General features: G+C 36.3%; 1 protein-coding gene across 1 annotated transcript in view; it reads right to left on the bottom strand.

Moving 5' to 3' along the window:
* LOC140161132 (ran GTPase-activating protein 1-like) overlaps positions 1-18,643 on the bottom strand; it is a 28,207-nt gene extending 9,564 nt beyond the window's left edge. The window contains exons 1-11 of the mRNA XM_072184560.1: positions 18,318-18,643; positions 13,118-13,245; positions 12,228-12,287; positions 11,595-11,771; positions 10,801-10,935; positions 9,930-10,031; positions 9,327-9,383; positions 8,097-8,210; positions 7,456-7,555; positions 6,302-6,386; positions 5,510-5,690 (exon numbers count right to left, since the gene is read on the bottom strand). Coding sequence (XP_072040661.1) covers positions 5,510-5,690; positions 6,302-6,386; positions 7,456-7,555; positions 8,097-8,210; positions 9,327-9,383; positions 9,930-10,031; positions 10,801-10,935; positions 11,595-11,771; positions 12,228-12,287; positions 13,118-13,245; positions 18,318-18,438 — 1,260 coding nt within the window. The 5' untranslated portion in view covers positions 18,439-18,643. The remainder of the gene's footprint in view (positions 1-5,509; positions 5,691-6,301; positions 6,387-7,455; positions 7,556-8,096; positions 8,211-9,326; positions 9,384-9,929; positions 10,032-10,800; positions 10,936-11,594; positions 11,772-12,227; positions 12,288-13,117; positions 13,246-18,317) is intronic.
* Positions 18,644-19,227: the final 584 nt, after the last annotated feature.

Here is a 19,227-nt window from a genome sequence, read left to right as displayed (position 1 = left end):
CCTCTTCAGAAAACCAAATTTGCATCTGATACCATTACCATAAGGTGATCAGTCCAGCATGTCAATTGCCTGATGAAGTCTGATGGTATCATAACATCAAGATATTTCATCGTATCCCTATCAAGATCAGTCAAAATTGAATGCTTCACAAACCATCGGTTGATTTCATCAGCAGTGTTGCTGATGAAATCAACTGATGGTCCAGAAACGTAAGTTTTGACTGAACTTGAAACAATGAAATTTCTTGATGTTATGGATAAACCACAGACCTGATGAATTTATTCAAGTCCTGAAAGTACAATGCACCAAGTTGAAATAAAATCAAGGAAGTTCCAGTAAAATATTAAATTAAAAAACTTTGTGAACATTTAATGTTCTACAGCCAGAACATTTGTATAAGTATAAGATGAAGTACAATTGCACCAAAAAGTAATTTTCTGATAGTCTTCCTGATGATTTTAAAACTTATGCGTGTATGACTGTCCCGCAAGTTATGTCTGTACTTTGTAATGAACATCGCGTACACTTTCGACAAATATTTCCATCGTAATAATTCCTGCGCTTTATTCAAAATATCGGATTTTGACAAAACTATAGCACCTGAAGTCTTGATTTTTGCAGGGTATGTTAGTTTAATAAAGTACATTACAATCGTGTAAAAAACAGAATTTTGATATATATTGAGGGTGTCCTCCTCAGCATATGTTACAATATGTGATGCGATCAAGCAAAATGAGTCTGATGTGATGTTCAGTTTTTAATTTCCCCAATATGAGCAATTCTCAGATCTTTATTTTGCTGAAACCCCACCATAATTTGATATTCAGTTCCAGAGATATGGGCATTTTAGTGTTGCTCAGAACAATAAAATACAAAGGAGGTTGAATACTATTGTGGGCTATATCTCAAAATCAATATTCCCGACATCCCGACTCATTTTGCTTGATTGCATCACATATGGCTTTAATTATTCTCAATATTGCTTATTAAGTGAGGTTTACTTTTGAAACATTACAAGAGAACAATGCCACATTGGATGGATATATAAAGACACAGAATGGTTAGAGGAAAATAGCATAAAAAACAGGCACCTTTGAGTGATAGTTGCTAAACAATAACCACTGACAAAACATTTTCAAGGTTTTTACCATTAAAATTTGTTTCTAAATATACACTTCTTAAAATTTAATATACATTATACAGTTTCAAAAACATTATTGCTTGTCCATTAAAAACACCACAAAACATTAAAAGTACTCATAAAAATAATTTTGCAAACTTACCATAGTTTATTTATCTACCTCGTGTCACCGGCACTAGTTCATTGTGTTCTGCGTTAGCTTACCGTTACTTGATGCGTGTACATGCGATCAACGCTCCACATATGTACACGCAAGGTAACCATGCTTAGCCAACGCAGCACACACTGAACTTCAAAACTAGTACCAGTGACTCAAGGTAGATATATAGACTATATAATGTGACTTGCCATTCCTACAAATCTCAACTAGCATTTTCAAGATCTAGTTATCTTATTATTTTTTTAATTGGTGCCAATTGGGGGCCACATTATTAATTTGGTTGGGATGCAATGGCTACTGCAATAGTAACACACAGTGACACTTTTGTATTACAGTTTGAAATATTCTACTGTAAGTAAATTTCACCAAATAATCACAACACTGATTACTTCAAGTGAAGAAAATCTAACCTCTCCATACTCCAAAGTTCAAATGAGGATGCTACAGAATGGACACTTATTGCATTACACATAATGGTTCCTAAATTGTAAACATGTCATTATTTTTATAAAGGGGAAAACGAGGTCCTTACATCTATTTCAAGTATTCCATCACTATATGTAATTGAGTTATCCTATCAAACCAACTGAACAACTGTGTTCAGATTGAGACTAAAATACCTCATGTTCACACTTTCTCACTCGGCCATAGTCGTTTGGTTGCTCAGATTTCATTATCATTTAGTTCTATTCCTTACTAAGCTGCAGATCAACAGCCACTATTCCTCAAGTTTGGCAACTGCATGAGATCTCATCACAACCATCAATATGGGATGTATCTGTCATCTCTATTCTTCATGAATTACAACACAAAGTTGCCTACCAGATGCAGTCTACTACCATCAGTACAAATATGATGAATAATTCACGACAAATGCTATCACCACAAATCCTAGCTACTACCGATCAAGTCACATGAACACTTTGTAACTATAATACCATCACAGTCAAAGGATGCGGATGCTATCGTGGTGAATGCTGTCCAGGGTAGTTTTCAAGAAAGGGTCCGTAAGTACCAATAGAAAACAACCTTTTTTGTGCATGCCATAAGTTAGTGACTATTCTCATATTTTCATGTTGCTCAAACACTCTGTGATGTCCTGTGTTTTGTCAGAACCCTGAAAAATAACGAAAACAGAGAGGGCGCTGGTTAGTACTTCCAGGGTTGTGACTCACACAGACATCAACAGAACACAAAACCGGCTATAGTTAATTTATACGCTTGGAAGGTTATTCCTCGTAGACTAGTCATCAAATAGTAGGTGCAATGTTCCAAACTGCAATGCACAATGTGTCGCATTTAAACATTTGACTGCACAGTGATGTGTTCACCCACATCTGTATGCCAAAATAATGTCAATGCTGAGCCAAAGATATTTAACACCTTCCTGAACTCATTCGGCAGGGACATCAGTCCATATGTAGCTCCACCATATGACTGCATATTATAGCCATCACTTTGAAACCAATGCCGATCTGAATCGGGATGCAAGTAGAACAGTCACAGCATGCAGCAGTAAACAAGTAGAGCTCCCCACGGATGCAACCAGCAAGAGACTGCAGAACTTATCTGTTCTAGCTCCAGTGACAGCTCATTAATTTCCTTGGACCTTTGGGTGTATTGAACCAGTATTTTACTTTGAAAAATCAATATCACACTGATATAATGCTAGGCTAATTAAAATCAACACATGTCCCTAATGTGAACATATCCTACCTATGTATGAGGTGTCACTGGAGTTGGGGCCACACGTTTTGAACTCGCCACCCAAAAAGGGTGGTGGTGTTACGTATTTTCAAATTGTGATCTGTTCAATTCATCATACCTCGGCTAAACAAAAAGATTATGACATGGTTTTGGTCTCATTTAAAAGCTAAATAATACCACTAAATAACCTGTAAATATGAACAATATAGCTTCTCAACTAACGAAGCTGTGGTCGATTGAATTGCGAGTAGTCAGGGTGGTGGAGGGGGGAGGCGGAGGCGGTATACACACAAACTCTATGGGAACGCGACGTTTCATGCGTGTAACTTGAATAAATTCACTGCTACAGGGGCTATAAACTTGGTTTTGGTCTTAATTTGCAGCTAAACAATTGTGCTAATTATTTTTAATCATTTTGAACTCTTGATGATTGGTTTAGTCTATAAAATTCAAACTTTCACGTACAAAACCACCCGTTTTCATATTAAACACTGTAGTAAGCAATGCGGATGTCTTCAAAATCTAAAAGTTACTGTAAAATTTTTATTACTTATCCTATCATAGTCAAAGTATACATTTTCTGATAGGAAATTTGATGAGGAATCTAAATATGGACTTACTTTTCCTGTATGGGTTAGGGGTAAAATGATTCAGTTCAAAATATGATGAATTGTAAAAATTCTAACATACTTTGGGACACCCTGTATTCGAGATTACCAAACAGCTGTGATTTTTTTATCTTCCAAAGTCTGTAGGCTCCCCTATCCTCTAACTAAATAGATGTTATTTACTTTCAGTTTATTACTGCAAGTTAGTAATAAGCAATGCATTAAGTAACCCTTTTTGTATCCGCAATTTTTTTATTCCACCCTGTATAACTTCAAGGTCACCCTGTATAATGAGTCGAAATATGTATTGTTACATTCTTTATGCCTTCAGCTTTCCAAAAATGTATACTTTTGCTAGTTTAGGGTTGATAATTGTGGAGATATTCTAATTTGAAACTCAATTGGTGTAAAAATTCATATATTTGTGATGTAACGCTACGGGTGGCGAGTTCAAAACACATGGCCTTGGAACAGATAATAGTAATTCAAATTCTCACTGACAGGTTTATTTAGTACTCTGCACCTACATCTGGTCATCAAGACTTGCTTGTTTTGTAGACCCTACAAGTCTGATATACATAATAATGACCCTTACCTACCTCCAGTGGATAATGCACATGATCTACAAGATCCTTCCAAATGTGTCAAGTACCGCTCAAGAGTAATGAAAAACTACTTCATTTTCCAAGAGATATAACTTGACAAATTTCCCCAAGGAGGAAAACTTATGATAAAAGTACAGGGACTTAACAAGACACTCATGGTGCACAGAATACAAATTCAAAAGTTTTTTAGCAAGTTTTGAATTCATGGATAATGGCTATGGGTATTTCAAAAAATTGAAAGACCTTTGAAATTAAGTAACGTTACAGTAATGGACTAATTGTACAGATAGATATAGCCACATATCTCACACCTACCTCTTTGAAAGACTGGATCCTGCACACTATATTGAGATCATTCAAAGCAAATGTTCAACATGACTTGAGAGAATTGGGCTATTCCAGTTGAATTCCATACATCTATGAAGACATACCCTTAATCTGCCACACATGGGGTGTAGGACCGTGTAGATTTCAGGTAACCCCATTTGAAATTCACACTGTGTGGTAAGTTAAGGTTGCATCTTCCATAGGGGGTATATGGATTTCAACTGCAATAGCCCATTAGTCAGTCAGCAATGTTGAGACATCAGGTATAATCAGGTGATGGAAGGATGTAAAATGTGTCTTGTATCAGTGTGCAAATTAAGTGGTCCTCAGGTCATCCTGAAGCCCAGATTTGCTGGCGGATGACCAGAAATTCGCTGCAGGTTATCCGTCGGGATGCCCATACTTTGTAAAAAAATTATTTTTAATATTTTAGATTTTGGAGTGTTACTTGACCTAGAGCTAATTGCTAGGATCATTCATGGTTGATTTGAAAGAAAATGTGTTTTTAATATGTAAAGTTCTAATACAAAAAAAAATTAAAATTCTAAATTTTATATACAGATATATACGGATGACCAAAATTTTGGTGGATGACTAGATTTTATGACCTGGTCATCCGCTGGATGACCTCATTTTTTTTCTTAATTTGCACACTGTCTTGTATTGCAAACAGTGTATTGCCCCGATCAATTCTCTCAACTTGCTGGGTGAACAACTCGCTTAATTGAACAACTCATCATCACTATTTCAAGTTGAGAGTAACGCCATGTTGGATTTCGCAGTGTCAGATTTGAATCTGGGGCATATACACACACGTATTAAGGTGATTTGTCCGGAAGCTGGCGACAACCACATAAACTCACACCAACTTGAATCTGCCAATGCAAAATTCAACATGGCATTACTTTCAACTCACTATATGAAGGCACTATTAGCTACAAGAACTAGTAATTAGGCTTACCACATTTTCCTTGATTTCTCCTTCCCTTGGTGACCTTGGTGTGAGCTGTGTACCTCTGACTTGCAATGCTGGGTCATCTACTACTTCTCCTTGGTCCTCTCCTGTCTCCTCCTCTTCATCATCATCATCCACATCTTCATATTCATCTGAATCATCCTCATCTTCATCTCCTTCGTCGTCACTATGGAGAAAACAGATTGTAAAACATTCAACCTCAATCCGATATAAAATTTGGAGTTTGGAACTTGCTTGCAAGTGTAAAGACCTGTATGACTAATAGTAACAACATATTTTACTTTGATATTGACATCTGAAGTGTATTGAATAAGAATATAATCGGTGCCAAATGGACACCCTTGAGCATTCCACAGACCTGCCAACCTTTGAGATCACAAAACTGAATTCTGAAACCCAAAAAAAACTGAATTCTGAAACCCCAAAAGTTGTATTTTTCATTAATAAACATATTTTCCAAAAACATCAAGCGTTGACGAGCTTACGTACAATTTTATACGAACCACTGTAAGTGTGACCTTGCATAATTTGCACCATGGTTTCGCATGTATGATCATGCCACGTCCTGGTGACAGTAAATTATTATTAGCATCAACAGGGGAATGCGCATGATTGCTGCATCCTGCCGATCAACCAAAACATTGACAGAGTGTGCGTTATATGCGACATGTTATAACCTTTTTTTTATAGATGTTATAACCTTTTGCAAAAATGTTTTGTGTTACGCTGGGATAGAGTTAAATCAATGAGCTAAATTCAATTCAACTGAATACTGACCTGAGTGTGCCCAATGCATCAAGGCGATCATTAGCTTCCATCACACCTTTTATCAGTTCACATCCTTCATCACCAAAACAATTACCTACAATAACATCAAAATAACATAGCAAATGCTGAGATTATTTCAGTATATGTTAGCAATTGAAAAGGTCATTTATATAGACCATTAGAAGACCAGGTGTTTTCTTTCAGTTGTGATTGCAAAAAAACAGTACTCAAATTCTTCTGTTCCTTAAGGGCTGGGGTATGAACGTTTGGACAGTATTTATTGTGGGACATTAGAGCACATCATACATATCGAATTGCATTCTGAATACGAAGAATGTCATTCTGATATCAAATAATTTAGATTTTTGAAATTAGCAATTTAATACACATTTTATGGCAAATCATTAAAATTGATATTTTTGATATTTAACAGTACTAGAAGTAAACTTTATAAATCTGATGATTTATACTTAAAGTGTATGTAGGTGGGATGAAAAACCCGACGATCAATTAAAATTTTGACCTTTTCGTATTGAAGATATGGATTTTTCCCCAAAACACCAAAAAAATTAGGTCTTTTTGGGAAAAAAATCCATATCTTCAATATGAAAGGTCAAAATTTTCAATTGACCGTCGGCTTTTCCTCCCTGCTACATACACTTTAAGAATATGTCATTAGATCTATATAATTTACTTCGAGGACTGTTATATATCAAAATATCAAATTTTTATAATTTGTCGTAAAATTTGTATTATATTGTGATTTTCAAAAAATGAAAATTATTTGATATCAGAAAGACATGCTTCGTATTCAGAATGCAATTCGATAGGTCTGAGGTGCTCTCATGTCCCACAAAAAATACTGTCGAAACGCAATAAACGCTCATTTTAGATCCCTTAATGTTTTCAGCAAATGATAAATTGGCTGTAACTTGACAACCACAAGTTCAATTTCATGGATATGCATCAAACTGTAGTATTTTTGAAGGGTTAGTAACTGATGAAAAGATTGTGTCACATATTCATGTAGATACTTTGAAAAATAAAAAATTGATTGTCTTACAAACACAGCAGTTCAGTCCAAAAATTGTATGTGCTTAGTGCTATTTTATTAGTGACAACGATGTTGATCACAAAGGTGTGAGCACAGTAAGAGCTCTTACCATTTAATTCTAAAGATTTCAAGAATGCCTTTGTTTCCATTGCTTCTGCTATCTGTACCGCTGCTTCCCTGCCTATCTCACCAAAGCTCAAATTTAATTCCTGCAAAAATAAATTTATAATATCAGCATTTATAAGTACAATCGCTTCTCTCGAATTATGACCCAATGTAAATAATTCTGCTGTCGGATAATTGTAGTGGTACAGCAACTTGCGGGAACATATATGTACATGCTACAGCCTAGATTTACGGCTGACATGCTAATAATAAATATGATTTTAAAGCCTGGTTTCTGCAATCTTGTATTCTGTTTGGTATTTCCATAGAATTAAAATTTCAAAATTATTTAGCAGCATGAAAGTAGCTTTGGAAATGACACCATGTGCTTGAAATTCAGTTCAAGACAAGAAGAAAAAAATCATTGAAAGTTTCTTTTCATTTCTTTACATTATTTGCCAGTTGATTTAGCCTGCATCTCTTAAATCCTTTTTCATGTCCTATTTAAGTACAAAGTGAATATTCTTCTCAGGGTTGCTTGATTTAACCCTGATTCTTCTTTAATCTTATGAACCATCTAATTGCTGGGATTATTACAGATAATTTACACTTAGTTTAGAGCAGATATTATTGTTAAGTAATTACCTGAAGTTGTGGAATGCCATCTTTCAATGTGTCTGCCAGTGCTTCAGCCCCCTCTGTCCTTACCAAACAGTCTCCAAAATTGATCACTTCTAATTTTCTTAGATTTTTCAAGCCCTGTCAAGAAAATAAAGACAAAATTAATGAACAAAACAACAACAAATTATAATAGTTTAAGGTCATGTGTCACTTGAAACATGTATTTGCAAAAGAAGCAGGTTCATTGAACATGCAAAAAAACAAACAATAGAAGACAAAAGCATTCTTTGAAATATTGACTTTTGAACACCAAGTGAGGGAGCAACCCTGGCAAGTTATATAATTTTAAAGCTTTGATCCAGAAATAATGAACATGGCCATAACTCAAAAATAAAAATTTGCAACTATCCTCTCATTTTGTAGGAATAAGTCTCACTTGAGACTCATGCAAACCTCTACCTAGATCATTAAAGGTGTGTGAACCAATAGACAGCCTCTGCCCCCCCCCCCCTCCCACTTTACCTCATCATTATGCAGATTTTGGTATCAGGTTAAAGTTTTCTCAGTGAAAATTTGGCCTGCAATAATGTTTCGTTTAGGCGGTATGAAGAATTTGTGCTTCTAGAATCCAAACTGCTGGTGCAATTTATCTCAAAAAATTTGGAAAAAGAGTGTTTAGGTGGTGGTACTCAATCTGAAGTAGAAAATATTAGGTGTTCTCATTGGATCAACCACCTTTAAGTATGATTGGTTTGAAATTGAGCTATCTTTGGCTTAAAATTAAATATTTTCCATCAATTCCATACCATTTCCAGACACGTTACAGGGTCACAAAAAAAAACACCTACTGTAAAAGAATACTTCCAGATTCATCTACTTTATTCAGGGACTGCCTTTTGATGAGGACGAGAGCAATCACTCACTACTGCTCTCCTTAAATCTTATAGGAGAGTAATTTTTAGCTCTTAGTTTACCATTTTCTCCTTACATCCTTGCATTGTAAATGTTCTAAACAGCTCTCCTTGAAGGCTCCAGAAGATGCTCTCCTACAAATTCCAAATGACAGTCCCTGCTTTATTTGTTCGATTATTTTATAGGTTGTTGTTTTTTGACTTGTTTTTCTGGTGAAATAAAACCACACAAGATCTGTGCTTTCTGTTTTCAGCACACAAATTGTTTTTCTAGCTTTCAGGGAATTACCACACTGGCAATCACTGCAATCATGAATATTTAAATACATTCCATACACCTTACCTTTGCCATTGATATTGCACCCTTAGCTGTAAATGTGTTGTCATTCAGATTGACTATCTGCAGCATGAAATAAAAGAAAACAATTCATAATTTTTTTAGATTTTTTGCCATACATCAAGCATGATCTGTGTGTATACAATTATATCTGCCCTTTTCGTCAGAGAATCCTTACTTCTAGTCCCAAACTATGGAATGCGCTGCCTGAGGAGGTTGTCAACTTCAATCAATACCCTCCTAAATTCCAAACTGCTCTTGACTCATTCTTGGATTAGGTAGTCCATCTTTCTGCAAGTTCTGTTTGTTGTTTTGTGGTGTTTTGGGCCTTTCATCTTTTGCATTTGCTTTGTTTTATTGTCCTTTTGATGTAAGGCTACTCTTCAATCTAGCGTTTGTTCACCATTGGGTTGTGCCTGGCTGTTGCCAAATGCTATAAATAAATATTCCACTTGTTTCCCTTTTGCACAATTAAAACTTCATGCTTTTGAATTCCCCATACACACCATGCTCGGACACATAGTCCTGATCACCAGCATGAACCATAACTGTTCAGAGGCCATTTTTATATTCTTATGCAAGTCTTATATTAGGACCAAGTTCACTTACCCTGAGATTAGGACTGTGTTGAAATGCTTGTGCCAATGCTGTGATGCCTTCATGATTGATGCCATTCTGAGGCATTGCTACTTCTTCTAATGTACCTATTGTCTGAAGAAGAAAAAAAACACACACAAATCACGATCATTATTAAGACTTATAACTGCTAAATGGGTTAAATTATGATTTTGATCAACACAAAATATCCACATCTCTCTTTGGCCAATATTTGCTGATTATATGAACACTGACATGCAAACATTCTTGACAAATGTTCAGTGGTATATAAAAAGTACCCATTCTGGAGAATGGGTACTTTCTGAAAAAATACTCTCTACACTGTGAACAAATAATACAATCAACCAAATCATCATTGATGTGCGAGAGAGACTTTTGAAATGAGGCAAATATTAGCAGACTTGTAAGGAGATTACAAAATTTAGCGTAGTCCTATAGACGAATCCGACGAGCCAAGTGATGGTCAGGATTAAGTTGGCCATAGCTGGGGGTCATCCGCGCCAAACTATTTGTTTGGATTGTGATCCAAGACGCACACTATCGCGAGCGCATCGGAGCACATAGCACTTGCGCCGTATTACAGGAACGTTTAACACTGCATGCCTGTGATACTGGCATCATGTAAAATGGATGGGAGGCCCTAGCTATGGCTGCCAATGAGGTGTAGGAATGTGTCATGTTGGATTCGCGTATACTTGTCCTATCCTGTATTGAAATTCTGGTATGCAGAATTGCAGATTGATTTGGTGTTATGATTAGCCTAACCTGATTACCTCCTTTGCCTTCAGTTACTGTGCACGCTGTAGACCAACATGTTTGCTTTGAGAATTGATTATCAATATTTCAATTATGAATGGCTTACCTTGAATGCTTCTGCCAGTGCTGTTGCACCAGGGTTTTCCAGTCTATTTCTACCTGCTATAAATACTTTAAGTGCTAATGGTTTGCCTTCTGCTGAGCTCTTCTTATGACACACAATGAGGGCTTCTGCCATGAGCTAAGGACAGAGGATGGAAAAAAAATAAATAAAAAATCAGTGTGCACAATATACAGTGTAGAGCAAAACACAAGGCAAAAATTTAATACACAATATTACACATAGGTTGGCAATTTTTAGGGGAAAAAATCAGAGTTGTGCATGTAAGTTTTATTTTGAATTTCGAACCTTGGGAGTAGTGACAACATGGTTCTCACAGACTGAGACTTTCAATTTAAAATTCCACAACATTTCACTATTCTCACAAAATTGCAGATCCACAGACACATAACCCACCTCCAACCACCTTTCGTGAACCAGACCTTACTTCCTACTTTCAAGTATAAATACTAAATTCTTCTCTCTTTGAATAAGACTTTCGCAACTTTTCCATGACTTTTGACATTATATCTGGAAATCACAGGCCATTATCACAATTCCATGACTTTGGATACAAGTTTAAAAGTTCTTTTAAAAGTTTTTAAATACCATGACTTCTCCCAACTCTGTGGGAACTCTGTACAAAATATACTTCACTACATGAAGGAACATTACGTCATGGTATTAAACATCTATTACAATATGTACAGACTGAAAATCTACTCAATCATCACAGATCCTACATTGTATCTTGTAAAAAAGAGACAATGGGTTTTATAACACCTTATGAATGAACATACCTTTCCACCAATTCCTAAACCATTATTGTTAAACCTGAGTTCTTGTATCGAGTAACACGCTGAGCTTTCTAGAAGTTCCCTGACTGCTTTGACACCATCTGGACCAAATGCATTGTCACTAAGATCTAACTCCACTAAATGTGCACCTGATGTCATGATTGCAGCTCCTAAGTGTTTCTAAAAAACAAGAAAGACAATAAAATAATAATAATTAATGCTGCAAACTTGATTAATATTTGTGAAAATTATAAAATTTCAAACAAATGTTTTGTATCTGTTTTTATAACTTTTCTACATGTACATGTATACAGACTTACACGCTATATAAAAAGTTTTCACATTTTGTTTTCATTTTGAATGTATACACTTCTTGAAGATTAGTACTTCCAAATTCATGCTACATAAACCACTTCAAAAATAGTTGGGGATGTGAAACCTGTGAATATACAAGCACATTAACATTATGAATGAGTAGGAAATCAAGAAACAGTATCAGTAAGAGCCTGCAGGTGGTCTTTGAATGCTAGATGTGCAATAGGCGGCATCATCTTTTGAGTAACACACTATTCTATCAAAATGAACAAACAACACAATTTACTAAATAATAAATGATACATGACAACAGATACATACCAATGCTGGAGGGATTTCAGATCGTAACCTTCCTGTGAACATGTCACTCCACCTTGCTCTCTGTTGGCGAAACAAGAAATACAATTTTACAAAGATAATCAAGATTCTAATTAAAATTGTAATATTATATAATTATAATTTATATATGATTGTGATGAATAGAATTCCATCTTCATTTTATTGTAAATAAAATGGGGCTGAACCAATTATAGGATCGCTTAACGGATCAATTGATATATATGTGCGTCGTCTGTAAAATATCAAATTGGTAAGAAAAATCTTATAAGACACTAGGGCCTACTACTTATTATTCAAGGTTGGAAAGGTGAGAAATATTGATACAAAAAAAAGTTATTTTGAAAATATTTTTTCAAAGCTGGAACAAGTTGTATGTTTTAATAACTGTTGCTTCTAGTTACCAGTTTGACAAGGCAAATTGAATTCTTGATTTGATTTGTTTGGGTTTTGACAACCCTGGTGATGCATTGCTAGCTGTTCAATAGAACTTCACCCAGCTAACAGCTTTGACAAAAATACTTTCAAAATAACATTTTTGTACATTTGGCAATAGTTCTCCACTTTCCAACCTTGAATAACAAGTAGTTTTGGGTCTATAACAATTACTGTTTTTTTCCCCAATTTTTGTAAAAAAAAATTCTCCCCCAATATTGGATCTGATATTGGCCAATATCAATATCGGGTATGTGGACAAAAGTCATTTTGATGAAGCAAGTTCACAAGGTGATCTAATTTTATGCATGGATTTATTACAAGTAAATCAGCATCAAAGTTCCTATTTGACTATTATAAAAACAATTTTGAAATCCGGAAGAAACGAATGTTCTACAAAATTGTATATATTAACGAGAAAATAAAAATTCTACACCCACCTCAAATTCTGCCTTTTTCTCTAGTGCTTTTGCTATTGCTTTTGCAGCATCAACTCCCACTGTGTTGCCATCAAGTCTCAGGGATTGCATGTCTTTACTCTCATCAATAGCTTTGATAATTTCAGCAGCTGAAAATTATGAGATGTGTCATGTGAAAATACAAAAAATTAATTATCGGGTACTAAAATTACTCATAAATGTGCCTGTTGTTATAATATTACCGATATATGTATCATAATGTATGTATGTATGTCAAGATTTTTTGATCAAGTACTTTTATTCATTAAATACAGCATCAAACAAAAACAAAATTTTACTGCCCTCATGTGTTGTTGAGGAAAGAAATGTTGATTTAGGCCATCAATTAAACATGCATGCATGTTACATTTCTGTAAAGCACAATAAGTTCACTGCACAACATTTTCACCATTTGAAAATATTTTTTTGGAACATGTATAGTTCTGGATTTCTTCCTTCCCCTCCATGAAAAAGCAGCATTTTGGAAGTGTTATGTGTGTTAGAGGCTTATAGGAAAAATAAATATTTACGAGCATGAAAATGTATCCATGTCACTCGCAAACATTTCATCATGTGTTACCATACAGTAAATTGATATTCCAAACAACAAATAAAAAAATAACAAAACAAAAGTGAGCACTCAATCTTTGCATGTAGCCATTAAAAAAGAAACTTCAACAAGAAAAAATTACAACAAAGACATGATTTGATTGTGGAAAAAAAGATTTCATGTACAGGTGGCCTGTGTCAAGTAGTCCCAGGTGATCATGAACTCACTATGCTCACTGAACTGGAACCACATCTGTCACCAACATGGTATGCATCATCACAAATTAGCTTTATGACTGACTACAATGAGCAGGTGATCCATTGGCATCTATTATCTACTAACACTGTTCAGTGTTCAACAATGACAATTTATTTTTTAACACAATGCACTGATTCTAATTTTAAGTAGAGCTCTCTACATTTTGTTTTTGCAATGATAAAACCAGTGAGTTTTTCACAAAAAGATGAGTTTCAGCTATATTGCATATATATACGGTCGGTCGGCATGACTCATATTAATAGATCGCTTCATTGCATTGGTTGTTTTTGCCGCATCTAAGCGTAGATCCCGGGGGATAGGGGGATAAATCCCCCAATATTTTGCCAGGGGGATGGTCCATTCAATCACCCCCCCCCCATGTTGATGCCTGTATGTGGGTTTCTGACCAAATTAACCTCATATTTGGCCATCTTATCCCCCAAAGTGCAACTTCGCGTGCTTCGCTCAAATTTATTCCACTTTTGCACCATATTTCATCTAGCTCCAATATAGCAAAATTTTTGCATTTGCACCAGTAACTTATTCTATCGCCAATAGGTACTTCATTCACTATGCTTCAGGAAATTACCCACTCCCCCCAATGTCAAATTGAAATCTACTATTTTGCCGGGATTTGGTTGTTTCATCCAGGGGTAGCACTAGGTTTTAAAACCAGGGGTTCTCAGAACCCCTGAACCCCCTGAAAGTGTTAAAAATATGCGCTCAAATCCTAAAATAAGGGGTTCTCTAATCTGTCAAGTATTGAATGTACCGTTTTAATATATCAGTATCAGATTTTGTGATTTTGGCTATAATGATGTGTTACCGGCACCATAGTATAAAGGTCAGGCAAAAAACGCGATCTCGAGCTTTTCATGCCACGATTCTCGCTATTAACCAACAATCTCGCTTTTAAGTTCCCAAGCAGTGTACTTTAATAAAAGGGTTGCTTTATGCCATAAAAGTTCGCCGAATTCTATAAAATGCAGTTCAACTTCGGCAAAGTGCAGAATTCAACAGCATTGCAAGCACATGGAAGCCATGCTTCACTCAATAAAAAATGACATTTCATTGCAAATGAGTTCAAGTTTAGGCCAAATATCATGCTATTTACTGAATTCCTGGAGTATTTTGACTACAAAACATAATTCAAGGGCAAATTTTTGTCATTTTTTTCTTCTACGGCCGATATCATTGCATCGTATTTCACTGATGGCATATATCTCTACACACCACCCGTGAAGCATTTCTTTCCAATCCCTAGAATTAGAAATTACCAACTCACGTACGTGTCATCATTCAGTACCGCAATAACTCATCAGCAGTGATTCTAGACAATATCGCAATCTGTGTAATTTCGCCGGCGGTGTGTGTTTTATTTCTATTTTTAAATTATGTTACAATGATACGGCGACTTGACTTCAACATATATATGTTACATTGCATTTTATGTTACATAATTTCTGGACGGACCGTAAATATTGGAGATCAAAGCTTTTCTTTTTCTTTCACATGTTTTCATTTTTCTGCGTGCATGAAAACCCCTGAACTGGTATGCAAAAATGAATATATGCGCTCAAACTTAAAAATATGCGCTGTACGCGCAGAAACGCAGATTAGCGCGACCCCTGGTTTCATCTCGCCTCTGACATGAGGCGCTTTTAATAAATGTTGCACCCAATGGGGAAATCACTCTAATCAGAAAATAATAATGTCATAAAATAGTCTGTGACTGTGAAACAATTCCGAAAGTTTTTATTGATCAGGGAAATCAACTTTCAATTAAGTTTTACGAATACGGTATTTTAAAAAAGGCATTGCTGCGAGCTGTGAAAATGAACTGGAACTGAAAGGCCTTGTAAGTTGTACAAATAAATAGGGATTTTGCAACCCCCCCATCAAGAAATGGGTAAGTGCTAGCCCGAAACATCATGGCCCTAGTTGTACCTTGTAGATATCACTCCCGAAGAGTCCACCAGGGACTATACTGGAAGTTGACGAGAGTGGTCCGTGGTCTAACGGGGCTGTGAAGTTGGTGGTCTTGGATGGAAGTCTTGAAGGGGGCGTAGGTGGGCATGTCAACTGAAGATTGAGGAAGGGCGCTCAAAAGGGAAATGGCTTCGGGAAAAAAAGACTGGATGTAGGGTGTGGAGGTGTGGTGTTGCACTTCAATTGCTTGTCGTGGCTTCGCCTCTGGATCTGGATGCTTTCTTCTTGGTGTATAAGTCGGCGTCGAGGTCGATGTCCTGGTTGATGATTTTATGAAGGGTAGTTAGTCGGAGTGGTTTCGATGAGGTCCCATTTAAGGTCGGTGAGCATTTTTGTGACACTTGATTTTCGCCTAAAGTCGCTGCACACAAAGCGAGCTGCTCTTCGTTGGACTTTCTGAAGAATTTGTTTATTTTTCTTCGTACCAGGGTTCCAAGCAGCGGAAGCATACTCCAAGTGTGGTTGGACAATGGTTTGGTACAGGTTTTCTTTAACAGTTTTGGAACAATGATGAAAGTTTCTCTGAACAAAGTTTAGCATCTTTGTTGCTTTATTTGCAGCGTGTTGCGACTGCTTGTCCCATTTTCAGGTTATTTTGTATAAAGACACCGAGGTACTTATCCTCCGCGGTTTCTTCCAGGGTTTCACCCATCATAGAATACTTCTCATGATAGGGCCATGAACATGGTACCATGTTAAAAAGTCGGGTATGTGCACCCTGAACTCATCATGACTCATGTTGCGGTGATGTCACACTGAAGACATCTATTTATCATAGGAAGAATTCAAAACATGGCGACAAATATAAACATGGTAAAAGGAAATCTAATACCTAGTTTGCCTCTGGTCTATTATTACGTTACTTTATAGTTTAGGCATGTTATAATGTTAGGCAAATGTAGGTTTGCAGTTATCATGATCATCATTCATGGTTTATACACAAAAGTCAATGACAATGTACATGTGTATTATATCTGGTTCCATACAGCAATACGCAGTATTGCTGTCTGGTAAGCAGGTACGAATTGAGACGTCGAATTGAGCCGGTCAAACACAGAGGACTAGCCTACATCCCGTATCCTACTATCACTCAAACAAGCAAATCTCTTCACGAATTCACTCACCTTGCGATCCTACATCATCAGTTGAAACAAACATCTAAGTTTCCAAAAACAACTTTGTCATTCCTCAAAACTACAAGTAACTTCATTAATAAAATTGAAATCATACTATTACCCGTTATTGAAAATTTTGTTCGATTTATGTGAACCAAAAGAACGCACGAGTCGAGTTCAGTTTACCAAAATGGTAGCTCCTGCCTCCTGGTCACCTCAGGTATGACGTCAGTATCAAGCTGCTTATTAAACGGTGGATCGGATTGGTTGAAATCAACGCCACGTTTTTGACCTTACAGGGGTCAGAGATATGCATATTCATGTATGAAAACAGCGATGCGGATATAGTATCATCACCGAGAACTGAGATTTGCGACATTTTCGATGTTTGTACCGGGAATTTCAGACACGGAGACTCATGGAGATTTCAAAAATTCGTCCCAAAGGTAACCAAAGGGTTGGGGATCGCATTTTAACTATCACTAAATGTTTCGGAATTGAGGTCGGCTAAAAAGTAGACAGTTTCGGGACTGTAATTGGTGTAGATGTCACATTTTGAACAGTGAGCGATAAGTGACCAATTTGATGCTCAGCACAAGTGACTATCTTTACTCAGGGTACATGTGTATGTAGTACAAGGAACTTATACGATGTCCTCATTCACAAACTGATACTATCTGTCCATCGTATAAGACTGTTACCGTACGGCAATGTGGTGAAGGAATATTACACAGTCAAGAATAGGCTCCATCATTTTTTTATTATGATCCCTTCCAGTCTCCCGAAACATCAAAAGCGTTGCACTTATACTTACTTAATACTGTCCTTTTTCACATAACGCAGACAAAGTAGGGCCAACTTGCCTAGAAATGGTCAAATTTTGGCAAGAAATATCTCTGTGTAATCCTATGTAAGTCCCATATCACATCGTTATCGGCGATCGAGGTTTTTTTTTCTGAAGTTTGGTTGGCATGGTACCTACCAGCGTCATGCATGTGACGTGACACAGCTAAAATAATCGACCGGGAATCGGGGATCGTCAAAACGTCAACAAATTTCAAAACACACTAAGCAGTAAACTTAATGGCGAGCGGTCCGAATTTTGAGCCATACAAGTTTACGTGGTGAACTACATGTGTATGGACAAATGATGGAGGGGAGGTAAGCTTATGAGCATTACAAAACAACATAACAATTCTACAATTTTATTTCACAGTGACTCAATCAATTATGTTATAACCTTTGTAAATAAGAGAAATAATTCACTCACCATCTTCTGCATTGTTGAGTTTCAAGCCTTGGCCAGCAAAAGATACTTCATTGAATTGCTCAACTTTTGTTTTCGAAAGTAAATCGGCAACCGCGGTCACATCGGTCGAACTCCCCGCCATGATTGCTCTCTTTTAGGGACCGTAAAGACGTTTTCAGATTAACGACTCGGTTTATGTATACTTTGGTTACAGGTAGTGCACACGTCTTATTATTTTCACTCAATTTGTCTCTTGGAAACCAGCCTTCAATTAGCAGCTGTCTTCATTCACGTGTGGGGTAATTGCGGAAATGGCGGCGAAAACAACATTATTCCCCAAACTAAGGCGACATACAGAGGCCCTATATAAAGACAAGCTAAAAATGAAAGCAAGTGTTCATTCGCCTCAAGAGATGAGGCTATAGTAACTCTAGTCTCCAAACAAATTTCAGTCGTTTTGTGGAACTCAACTTGTGTATCAATATCAGTCGGTGCTCACTGCTCAGCAGTGTTTTCAAAGGCCTTGATTGTTGGGCTGAAAAATCCCTGGTAAAAATCATCAACTTTGCTTTAGACTGTGTACCACCGGGTGTTAAATTCTCAAAAGTGTCTTGTCCCCTGGCAGTACCAAAAAAATCTTCTTTAGGGACCGTTCACAAACACTTGTAAGGGGGGCCCTGATGTTTTGTTTTGTTTTGTTTTGTTTTGTTTTGTTTTGTTTTGTTTTGTTTTGTTTTGTTTTGGTTGTTTTGTTTTGTTTTGTTTTGTTTTGTTTTGTTTTGTTTTGTTTTGTTTTGTTTTGTTTTGTTTTGTTTTGTTTGTTTTGTTTTGTTTTGTTTTGTTTTGGAAATGCCGACGATCAATTGAAAATTTTAACGTTTCATAATTGAAGATATGGATTTTTTTCCCAAAAGACCTAATTTTTTTGGTG

Source organism: Amphiura filiformis, chromosome 9 (assembly GCF_039555335.1).
Source record: "Amphiura filiformis chromosome 9, Afil_fr2py, whole genome shotgun sequence".
Classification (NCBI taxonomy): Eukaryota; Metazoa; Echinodermata; class Ophiuroidea; order Amphilepidida; family Amphiuridae; genus Amphiura; species Amphiura filiformis.
Note: the sequence above shows the minus strand (reverse complement) of the source record. Positions and strands in the feature narration are given on the sequence as shown.